This window comes from Podarcis raffonei, chromosome 8 (genome assembly GCF_027172205.1).
Source record: "Podarcis raffonei isolate rPodRaf1 chromosome 8, rPodRaf1.pri, whole genome shotgun sequence".
Classification (NCBI taxonomy): Eukaryota; Metazoa; Chordata; class Lepidosauria; order Squamata; family Lacertidae; genus Podarcis; species Podarcis raffonei.
In genome coordinates, this window is record NC_070609.1 from 55,208,561 (window position 1) to 55,221,193 (window position 12,633).

At 42.1% G+C, this 12,633-nt stretch overlaps 1 protein-coding gene across 1 annotated transcript in view; it reads left to right on the forward strand.

Moving 5' to 3' along the window:
* Positions 1-12,633, forward strand: part of CDH13 (cadherin 13) — a 589,050-nt gene that overhangs the window by 407,054 nt on the left and 169,363 nt on the right. The window contains exon 7 of the mRNA XM_053400135.1: positions 6,562-6,740. Coding sequence (XP_053256110.1) covers positions 6,562-6,740 — 179 coding nt within the window. The remainder of the gene's footprint in view (positions 1-6,561; positions 6,741-12,633) is intronic.

A 12,633-nucleotide genomic window follows, 5' to 3' on the forward strand; every position in this document is an offset into this window, starting at 1 on the left:
GCATGGACAAGCAGAGCAGGCTTCTTGCTGTAGTAGACAATCAGCCTCCAATTCATGGATCACAGCAGGGATGACAACAGGCACAGAACTTGCATGCTTGTTACCAACATCTTTGCTTGCACATGCTACTTCTTCCAGAGCATAATGAGAATAAATGGACACAGCCTTCCTGGTTCTGGTACAGTTCTGTGCATCCATCAACTTGCGACTCCTGATTCAATTCCTGGCTTCTGGATCAATCCCAGTGCTGTCTGGTGCACTTTGGGGACTAGTAAGGTGGAAGGCAGGGAGATCAACAGTAGGTGAAGGCACAGTCAAGAATAGTCAGTGCTAACTAATTCTAGTTTCCCCCCATCCTCCTCCCTGTTGAATTCTGCAAGGGGCAACAAGGAGGTTGTCAGGCAGTGCAGTCCCCTGGACTAGTTGTAAGTAGCAAGGCAGGCAGGTAGGGACCATTTGAGTGTAGACTGGGGCTGGTGGGCCAGTATCTGACAGCTGCCTAAAGCTCAGCCTTGATTGCGAGAATGGGTCTTCATCTCATGGACCCATTGGGCGGGGGGTGTCCTTGCACCCACTGCCCCAGTGAATTTATGTCAGGACAATCCCAACCAACTAGCGTTAAGCTTGTTACACTGACTTTTCCTTCACAACAACAGTGATCTGCAAGTGTAGAATATGGAATATCTATCTATCTGCACATATGAAACTGTCTGATACCAGGTCGGACAAATGCAAACTTACCTGATCTACGCTGCCTGGAGCAATCAATTTGTGAACGTTGTTGTCGCTTGAATTCTGCTGTGACATCCTTCTCATTTATTTATTTATTTTAAAAGAGAAATGTGTTTGAGAATTCATTATTTTGAGAGAAACTACTTTTAGATATGCATATTTTGAAAGAAGTTTGAGGTTTGGAAATGTGTATTTTGAAAAGTGAAAGAAGTTCATATTTTAACACTCCTAAATTGTGGATTTGTGTGGGTAAATGGGACAGGGCAGATTTAACGAGTGAACACCTGGGGCACAGAGAGATCAAACATCTCTAGTACACTTCTTGGGCTGTCAGTATGGAGGCTCCATTAGTAAGCAGGGCTCTCCTGACCTCTCGATGTTAGCCAGGTGAGATGTTTACTGTGATGAATGCTGAAAGGGCAACTTGAATCTTTAAAGTAACTTGCATTAGGCAGCCATGTAAATATGCATTAGACAAAACAAGAGTTCCTGAGGTTAGGAAATTTTTGACTCTGCAAAATGCTCAGCTATTCTAAGAGACTGAACTCATTAATTCTTGCTAAACATCCTTCTATTGAGCGAGACTTCCAAGTTTAATAACAGCCATAAGTTAATATTTGAGGCTGCAATTCAAATGTACTTGATTGGAGACATAATAGATCGTTCTTCTTTTATTTGTTTTTGCTTCCCCAGGGCTTGTTTTTCTTTAAAGTACAAATTGACAGTCAAACATGTAATTAGTTATGATGAGCGTCGCAGCCAGTCATCTACCCTCCACCATTCCACTTTCCAAAAAGTTGATTTATTTCGATCACAATGAATTAGGCAGGCCTTTCATAATCTAGGCTTGCTTGCTTCCCTCACATCCCCTTTTCAAATGAAAGAGGCAACCATTATGTGTAACTACCTTGCTCAAAAGGTGACATGAGATACAAGATTGACATGAGAGGATGGGCTCTCACCAGGAGGTTTTGCTCTTATTTATTATTATTTATTCATCATGTTTATATACCATCTTTTCCTCTAGGAAGCTCAAGATTGTGTAGATGGTTTTTCCTTCCCCATTTTATTCTCAGAACAACCCTGTGAGGTGGGTTAGGGTGAGAGTGAGTGACTGGCCCAAGGTCACTTTGTGAGCTTCATGACTGAATGGAGATTTGAACCCGGGTCTTCCATATCATAGTTCAACAGTCCACACACTTCACCACACTGGTTCTATTGACCAGGCATTGCCAAGTCTGTCAATGTTGGTTTTCTCTCAGTTCCTCATTTTTCTACTCTCCAGTACCATTTTCTACATTTCCACATCAGCTTGGGATTTTTTTTAAAAAAAGAATTCCTATGGGGAATTCATCAACATTTGAGTTTAAACTTCTCTGAATAGGCATATTTTTATAAAGCCACCCCCAATATAATGCATTTGGTATGTTATTTTCATGAATATATACATTCACATAGACACTTTACCTTAGTATCTGTCTTTTTTTGGTACCTATTACTTGGCTAGACTGCACTACAAAATTCAAACAAGTGATTTTTTTTGAAAGATTTGTGTATGTCAGTTTCTGTATTCTTCTTCTTCCAGAAAGTGTGAATTAGGTAAGATTTCCTTTAAACACAAACTGGATGGGAAACTTTGCAAAATGAATGGGACTACTTCCTCAGATGCCTAGCTTGAAGTAATGACAAAAAAAAAGCCAGTGTGCATGAAAAACTGAATTTTTCCTAACTGTGAGCACAAAAGCATTGTTTGCAAGTATGTGAAAGAACTTTAACAATTCTGCTGATTGTACATATGTTAATTAACTTGTTCCACCATTTGATTATATAATGCACACAAGCACAAACACACGTATGCAATGCAACAGACATATTGTTTTAACACAATCATTTTGCAAGCTGTTGTTTGGGGCCGCAGAACCCAGCTGCATTTATGATTGATGCCCAGAATGGAAGCATTTATAAAATGACACCAAATTAGAAATAGTCAGTTTATGAGTCTTGGGAAATGAATCTTTTATGAAGAATAAAACTTTATGATGGAGTAATGCCAGGGAGGTATGCATCTTCAATTTAATACATTTGGGTGATTACTGAGCTATAGATCCTTTTGAAATATGAACCCAGCTACATGAGCACAGACCAAAACCAATTGATCTTCATGTTATTACCTTTTAAAGAAATGCACAGTGCTTTTTTAAAAAAAAACAGAAAAATCTTGTGCAACAATAGTGAAGAAAACACACACACACACACACACACACACACACACACTAATTAATGCATTAGTATTAGTTCAAAAATGTGTATCATTTGGATGGGTGGGGATATGTTTGTGGAGGGAAACAGCAGTATCAGTGAGGTGCTGAGGAGCAAAACTGTGTACCGCATGGTCTGTCTTACACCCCCTAAATAAAACTTCAACCCCCTGGATATGGTGGGTTGAAAGATATTGCCCTTAAAGGAGGCATAAACATCAATGGGCATGAAGCCCCTGTGGTCCCATAGCTGGACCCTACCACTGGGCAGAATGAGGAAGTTGCCTCAGGTGGCAGATATTGTGGGGCACATAACAGCTGTAGTTAGGTGTTGAGAGCTCTTTGTGCTTGTTTGTAGCCTCTCAGCCTCCTGCTAAAGGGTGCTGTCCCATCACTAGTGCTGAAGTAAGATTTAACTAGGAGTCTATGTAGCTTTAGAGGTTGGAATTGTGGGTGAAGGGATCTCTTCCTTCTCCCCAGGCAGAAAGGTGTATTGAACAGACCCTAAGCAAGACCCTGCCTTTCCTCAAATGAGTGAACAGCAACACTCATTCTTACAGGGTGTGGGTGAGGGAAGGGATGTTACTCACATACAATGTTAGCGTAGCCGCCTGCTCTCTCTGTCCTTGGCGACTCCAACTATATCAAGACTCACTCTCCTCTCAACTGAAGTCTCTTGGGATCTCTATGACTGAGCCATGTTAGGTTTATGCTATTGATCTACTAAAAAGGTTCTCCTCTTACATATTATAGAGGATGCCTCTTCCCACATGATACTTGCTATGGCACATTAGTGTTTCCTCTAGAAACAAACTATATTTCTTGTTTCAAAACGTTTGTCTCACTCGTATGCAAATTTAATTAACAAATTGATTGGCTAATTGACTAAAACTCACCTCACTAATCAACAAAGATTCCTGGAATTAGGTGGCAGGCAGAATCACAATTATGTGACAGACCTAATCATTATTATTCATTATTACTATTTCTCCTGCAACAACAGGATGAATAAATACGGATATATGCCTTTACCATAGGATATTCCCCAAGTTCAACCTCTAAAATGCCAGGGGAGTGAAGCCAATGTGGTAGCCATAGCTGTATTCCAATCTACCATGATGCTCTTGAGCAACTCCTAATTCATTTTGGTGCAACAGAGAAGAACCTCATGGTAGATTATGACCAATCTCTCTAGGAAAGATCCCCTGTCTGAAATCCTGGGGAGCCATGGCCAGTCAGTGTTGAAAATGTTGAGGTAGATGGACCACTGGCATGATTCTGGAACTTGAATTAGACTTTCTCACTCAAAATCATTTCAGCACTACTTGGAACTGAGTGTAAAAGGGGATTTTGTGGGTAAAACAAGGTTGTTTTCCCCTCACTTCAAAATAAATATCCATTGTTTCTGCTCTTTCTGCAGTGGTGGCGAACCAAAGGGGTGAAAGCTATGGCCTACAATGTTTTAGGGGACTGCTGCAGGGTGTGTGTACCAAGTGGGGTGGCACATCAAATTGCACTCCACAAGCACTGCTCTCCATTTCGAGCTGCCTGACTTTTAATCACTCATGTACAAGCCCTGGTTGCTGTCAGTTCTCAGTTACATTTCTCAAGGGTGTAACTGTGCCTGAGGTGGCAATGAAGCAAAGCCTTAGAAATCTTCTTTTCAAGGTCGCTATAACAAGAAGAAAGAACCTGGAAGGGGTGGGTGGCACTGAACAAAAACAATGTTCCTGGGGGAGGGAGGGAGCAAGGAAGCAGCAGCAACAGCAGCAATATATTGGCTTCTTTGCAGTCCATGAGCTTGTACAATGAGGAAGAGGTGGACAAAAATTGTTGCCCCTAATTATCCTAAGAGTTAGGATGTCCTAAGAATGCTTCTTTCTTTCTTTTTTTAAGCAAACAATTTCTTTGCACCATATCTGTGATTTAAGGAGAGAGGAGGAAGGAACACTTGATTCCAATGAACCTATCAGATTGGTGCAAGAAAGCCCAGGAAAACCTTCTTTGCAGATTTCTATTCAGAACTTGGTTTGGGGAGTTTTTGCTGTGTATTTAGGAGGCAGGCGTTTAAGTGATTGAAAAGGCAAGTGAGAAGAGCCAGCTCATGTAAATTGGGATGCTAGATTTGGAGAGGAAGGAGCGGTCTTAGGCCTCCGGGGTTAATAATCCCCTGCCTTCTTTTAATTACAACTTGATCACAGCAGGGGATTCTTTAGGCTGCTGAACAATATGCCTAATGAGGTGGGTATGGAAAAATTCATTAAAGACTTTTAATTGAGTTTGCAGCATCCCCTGGTTGATTGAGGACGAAGTTCTCCACCAGTGTACTTTGGGTGTTAAGTCCTGTTTGGAACTGAACCACACACTGCAGGGAGTGAACACCAATAATGCCTCTTTGTATGCATCCATTGTCACATAGATGGGATCCTTTGAACACATCTTTGGTTGGTTTTGGAGTTTGTAACGAAGCACATGGATAGACAGTAATCTCTTTGACATGTAGGGCCCATATCATTGCCATGCTTCTTTTGTTGTGTATTTGCTTAAAATGTTGGTGGGGTGGGGGTAGCTTGCTCTTCAACTGAAAAAGGCTCCAAAATTGCCTTGCAAGTCCACTTAGCTTATTGGGTGGGTGGCATTGCGGCCAGGTCTCAGGGCCTCCAGTGATCCAGCGGGGGCCTGAGATGCGCGCCCTCCTCACAGGGGCTTGGCCATGACAACAGCACTAGGCAGGCCCCCGCCCAGGAGGGTGGGCCCCGCTGACCAATCAGCGCCAGTGGGGTGTGTCTCTGCAGTAGATTTAAACCATGGCATGGCCAGGAGACCGCCCTTTGCCGGCTCTCCCACCCACCCATCTTCTTTTTCATTTTTACTAAGATATGACCTTGCTATAGAATAATGTTGACCGCCATATGTATGGGACCGGACCGGGAGGGAATTTTTCCACTTGTCAAATTGGCTCCAGCCATTTGGTTTTCGCTTACCTTGTAGCAATTGTCACAACTTTGTGAGGTTAAGCATTGGGTACAGGAATCCTGTTAATGGGATCCGTGGGTGTGGATTCTGTCCCAGGCCCAGACATACCACTTCCCCAATAGGGACCCTTCGGGGTGCCCCAATTTGATGTAAGTTATAGGGCTCTCCCTATTGGTGGTTTACATTTAGTTGGACTCCCTGCAGACAGGGATATAGTTGGGATATAATCCAGCTTCACCCAATGCCTAAGCCGAACCACTCACATTTGTAACCAATAAAGTTGTGGCCTATTTGAACCCATAAAGCAAAATCCACTTGTTCATGTGTTTATTTATGCACCAGGGAACTGCGGGTCATGGGGCCTTGGCACGCAATGAACATCAGAACGTAAGAACCCAGATAGATCAGGCCAATGGCCCATCTAATCTATCATGGTGTACTCACAATGGCCAACCAGATGCCTCTGGGAAGGCCACAAGCAGGAGCACAAGAGCACTTTCTTCCCACTTCTCCACTCTTGTTATGTTCATATTATCTGTATTGCTACATGCCAAATATGAAGTTTTCATATTGGTGTTATTCTTGTTCTTTTCAGGAAGTACTGTGATGCGTGTGACTGCCTTTGATGCTGATGATCCAGCTACAGACAATGCTCTGCTGAGGTATAATATCCTTAAGCAGACCCCAGACAAGCCATCTCCAAACATGTTCTATATTGACCCGGAGAAAGGAGACATTGTCACTGTTGTGTCGCCAGTGCTGTTGGACCGTGAAGTAAGTTGCAATTTTGTCAGTTGTTTATGGATGGATATAATATACAAAAAGAGGTACAGGTGGTGTACTGGTTGTTTGTCTACTGCAGTGATGGCCAAACTTGGCCCTCCAGCTGTTTTGAGACTACAATTCCCATCATCCCTGACCACTGGTCCTGTTAGTTAGGTATGATGGGATTTGTAGTTCCAAAACAGCTGTAGGGCCAAGTTTGGCCATTACACGTCTGCTGTCTCTGCTTTCTCATATGGAGTATAGTAGGCCATGGTTGGGGAAACTTTGTCATGGGGAAAATATGGTGCTCCAGGACTCTCTCTCTGGCCCTCAGGACTCTGTCCAGGCCACAACCCTCTCCCTAGGCCACACCTTTCACAAGTCCTCATCCACAGTCCCATTGAGCGCTTCTGTGTGGCTGAAATATGAAATTGAACTGTGATAATACCGCTTGCTTCCTGGAGGATGGATGGAGATTTGTGTTCATAGATAACTTTGACTTCTATATAGAATGCAGCTCAAAGTTATGAGTTGCATCCATTGCTCTTTATTGTGCTCCACCCACCACTGGCATGTGGCCCCCCGGAGGTTTCCCAAGAGGGAGTGCAGTCCTTAGGCTAAATAAGTTTCCCTGCCTATGCCGCCAGCCATTCATTGAACATATTCTCTGGAATACTTTAGGAAAGCATGGGGCAGGGAAATATCTAAACAGTTGAAGGCATTCTTGGTCACCAGCTAAGGCTGTGGAATCCCAGCTTTGTTCTTCCTTTTCAGACCTTTCAGCACCTTCTGAAGTCTGAACTGCCATCCCTCTCTTTCATAAGTTTCAGTATGTTTTGCCATTGGTGGTTTATGATGGTTAGCAGGAGCTCAGGAAAAATATCAGGTAGTGGAAAAAGAATTCAGTGGCAATCCAGACTTCCAAAAACCTATCTGTCTGTTTACTTTTCTAACTATTTTTAATTTGCTGTGTTTTTCAGGCAGTGAGATAAAGATGTTTGTGAGAATCTTAGGAAGCAAAGATCCAGATGGAAGGGCTTCATTTGGGGAATGGCTGTAGCTCACTGACAAAGCATGTGTTTTTCCTGCAGACAGTTCCGGGTTCATTACCTGGAATTTCCATGTAGGGCTAGGAAAATCCCTACCTGAAACCCTGAAGAACTTCTGCCGGTCAGTAGAGACAATACTGAACTTGATAGCTCAGTGTAAGGCAGCTCCCTTTGTTTCAGGTTCTTAGAACATAGGAAGCTGCCTTAGACTGTCTAGTCACCAGTCCATCTAGCTCCATGCAGTCTGTACTGACTGGCAGGAAGTTTCCAGGGTTACAGACAAGGAGTCTCTCCCAGCCCTGCCTGCAGATGCTGGGGACTGAGCCTGGGACCTTTTTCATGCAATGCAGATGCTCTGCCCCTGAGCTACGGCTCTTCTCCTGGTTCAAGACCTGTCAAAGTTGCTACGCCTGACAACTATAAAGTTTAACAATGCTGAGAAATGAAATCGGAGAATTTACTAATATGATTTAGGAGCTTTAATCTGCCATCTGTTTGTTTGCTGTATTCAAACCAAGACATTGCTGATACAGAATTTCATAAAACAGATAAAGGTCTTACATACAGGATAAGCTTTGTAAATTCCTCCAGTTCTTTTGAGGGTTCCTCCTTTGCATAAGGGAAGGGGGGGAGGGTATAAATCTTTTGAGCATCGAGATCTCTGCACAAAAACAAAACAAAGGAACAGCCTTTGGAGAATCTGAGGCATTGTGAAGGACCCAGATGTGATGTATGTAACAGGACTGGCCCAGTATGATGCTGAGACAAGGTGGAAAGTGATAGCTCTGCCACACTGCCACTGATGCCCCCCCCCCTCGGCTGATGATGACCACTCTGCTGCTCCCCTCACCAATGACACTGATGCCATTGAAGGAAAGGGAGAAAAAGGAGGCCCCAAAGGAGGCCAGTGGGGGGGAAGGATGAGATGTTGGTGAAGGGTGCAGTGGATGAAACACAGGTGGTGAGACAGGGAGAAGACACTGTGGTGAGAAGGAGGAAGCAGCAGAAGTGGCTTACTGGGTAGTCATGTATCACAGTTCCCCTTGGTCTGAGGAAGGATTAGGTGAGAGTTGAAAATTTCTTTGTTGTTTTGGAAACTCTAGTAATAAAGTCAAGTTTAATTTGGAGCATCTTGACTCTCACTCTTGTTATGGGACTGCCACTGAGAATTGCGATGGGGTAAACTTCCTCAGTCGGACATGGAATTGGGGTCATTTCTCTTCCCCCCTGCTGAATTTCAGGAAAAAGCCCACCCACCTTCCTGCAAATTCCTTCAGACTAAAATCTGACCTGTAGAAGAATGTTCAGGAACATTAAAGCCACCAAGAATTGTATCTCTGTGCCAGGAAATGCGAAACCTGCTAACATCACGACTGAAAACAGTTTATCGGTGATCCATTTTGTAGCTTAGTTTAGGGACACTAATTCTGCGATGTGAATGCTTGAGTAATTACATGTTTGTGAGCTGCTAAATAAAACAACGTGATCTGTATTTTGTTGACAAATGTACAGATCAAAACTGGTGCTACCCATTTCCATGCAGCCCTGGTGGTAACTGTGCATAGGGAATTGCAGCCTAACTGTGATGACTCATTTGCTATGTAGTGTGCCATCAAAATAAGGGCAAGGCAAACGACTTGGAAGATTTCCAAGGGTGGCATCTGTATAACTCAAAACTTGTGAAAGGATTTAAGAAGAGGGGCCATGCCTGTTCAGCTGGAACTACTATGTTCTGTTATGAAAATGACTTACATACATAAAATTGTAAGTAGCTGGCAGCGCACTCCCCCTTCCCGGGTATCTGATGTTATTCATTTCCTATAAGTTTGAATACAAATTTAAGATTTGTAGAGTCATAATAACTGGCTGCCACATTCGACAGACTGCCTATGATTTTTCAAGTCAGGTTGGACATTCTCCCCCTCCCTAAAATATAAACAATCTTAGGATAAAACCAATTTTTTGAAAACTGAAAAATCAATAGGAGGGAATGAACAATACTAGCTTCTCAGCTGTGTTGTAAAGATCACTAGTGATACATGAAATAATGCTGCTATATTTACATAGAAAGAATGTCTTGAAGACTGAACGGGTATTACTACTGGAAAGATTGTGGCAGTGAAAGAACTGAGCCACTTGTGATTTCCTTTTAATAGCTCATACCCCCCCCCATTTCTTTATCAGTGTGACCTTAGGGTGAAGGGTGGGTAAAAAGAAACAAACAAACACATAAATAATAAAAATAATATCTTAAAGAAAATAAGAAATACAGAATGATTGGGAGGTGAGGTTGTTACCTATCATAAACTTCTAATCGAGATACTACTTAAAGTTATGGAGCAAAAAACAAAATAAATTTAGAAATTGACATGATCCAGCTTAGGAACTGGGATTCAATATGTGAAATATTCAGAAGCATAGAAGCTATGTGGGGAGAATGTGGGATTCAGTCTATTTTTCCAGAAGGGAATTAAAATTTAGACAAAGACTGATAATGCATGCGATATTAATTTGTTTGTCAATTATTAACTCACTTTATTACTTTGAGGACATAAAATATCTTGCTTGTAACTTGGGCTACAATTCCTCTTCCCTGAGAAGCAGCTCCTTTTAACTCAGTGGGACTACTTCAGATAGATAGATAGATAGATAGATAGATAGATAGATAGATGATAGATAGATAGATAGATAATTAGATAGATAGGTAGGTAAATAGTTTTGAAATAGCCAGGAAAACAATGGGGGGAGAGAGAAACCCCTTAACAACAACAACAACAACAGCAACAACACCCTTAAAGTATCACATACACTGTTTCACATACTGTGTGTTTATCTTAAGAGTTTTAACATGAGTAGACAAATAGTTAGATAAAACGTGTCTTTTTGGATGGGCTGTTGCTGTTTTGAATTACAGTGGTACCTCAGGTTAAGTACTTAATTCATTCCGGAGGTCCGTTCTTAACTTGAAACTGTTCTTAACCTGAACTTTAGCTAATGGGGCCTCCTGCTGCTGCCGTGCCGCGGGAGCACAATTTTTGTTCTCATCCTGAAGCAAAGTTCTTAACCTGAAGCACTATTTCTGGGTTAGCGGAGTCTGTAACCTGAAGTGTATGTAACCTGAAGCGTATGTAACCCGAGGTACCACTGTACCACCCCACCCCGCACCCCAAAAAAAGAAGGGAAGAAAAGGAAGGTTTTTATTAAGCTCATTCCAATCCTTTCGGGGGGGTGCACGGTGTGGAGACTCAAGGGTGCTATGTGCACCCAAGATATGTTTCCTGGAATGAAGTCAGTGTACTTGTTGCATGTTTGTAACACACACACACACACACACACACACACACACACACACACACACACATTGTCATGCTATAGTTTGCCTGGCTGCCAACAGATGGCACTGAGAACTGCTGTCCCTGAGCTCTTCTCACTCATCTACCTGCCAACCATGGGTCCCCTGTCCCTGGGATCCAGGTCCCCAGGCTGGTGGGGTTACTGTCTTCCATCTTCTGGTGTCAACTGTGTGTGGCCTGGCCTAAATGACCTCACGGGCCAAATGTGGAGGTCTAGTGGGCCAGATTAGGCCCAAAGGCCAGACGTTCCCCACCTCTTCTTTAAATTAATTTGCCCAGTTGTCATGCACTGGGCAATAGGTATTTGGGCTTTGATTTTAGACCTATGTCACTTCCCATTCCAAATAGAGAGATTTGTGTGCTGATTTATTTATTTGTTAATTATTGCATCAAGCATAAATGCCAGAGACACTATAATACAAGTCAAACCTGATGAAACTTACCTTAGTGACTTTTATCTGTGGTTGCGATGGCTCAAATGTGGTGCTTTTATTATTCTTATTTGTGGCTTCCATCAAAGAAACTGGCTGAGCTGAAAGATAAAAAATAGTGTAAACTGAGGGAGTGCGTGTGCTCTTGTTCTCCAAGCATAAGCACAGCTATAAACTGTTTTTAAAGTAACTGCATTCATTCAGTGATCAAAGCTATTCATGTTTTCATGTTCTTTTTATTAATTTTTGGCCATTGCTTAGATGAAGATGCTTACGGGTAGTGTTCCACTTAATTTAAGCCAAATTGTCAAGGATGCAAAATTCTACTTTATATATATAAATATAGTTCAAGTTCTTTCATGTTTGCATGTTGTATAGAACAGGAACCTGGAGATAAGTGCTGGAGGTAGAATATTGAAATGGAGATTGCATCGTATCTGGGGCTTTTTGATTTCCGTTTTGAACAAGCTGTAACCAAGTTACTATTAAAAGAAGAAGAAGTAGTTTTCCACTTATTAAGAGGAGCTCTTGTAAGACAGCGCTGAGATTTATTTCTCAGCAGCAATTTGAGAAGCACCTTCTATCAAGCTTTTTTCATCAAGTCATATTTGAATGCCAACATGCCTATGCAGCTGATTGAAGCTTTTCTGACTGGCCAGTTCTTTTAATTATTGTTTTGCACTTTTTGTTGTACACCACCTTGATATTGCAGTATTTAAATTGTGTTAAATCTCTCTCTCTGTGTGTGATAGTTTTAAAATAGCCAGGAAGACACAAAAGAGGGAGAAGGAAACTCCACCCCTTAACAAAAAACCAAACAAAAACCCTTAAAGTATAACAGTGTTTCACATACAGTTTAAGTCTCTCTCTCTCTCTCTCTCTCTCTCTCTCTCTCTCTCTCTCTCTCTGTGTGTGTGTGTGTGTGTGTGATGAACATAAATGTTTTAAAATGGGTAGACAAACAGATAGAAGATGGCCTTTTGGATGGGCTGCTATTTGAATTATTTCTCCCCTTCCCCCCCTCACCCTGAAAACAAGAAGGAAACAAAATTAAGTTTTATTATTTAAC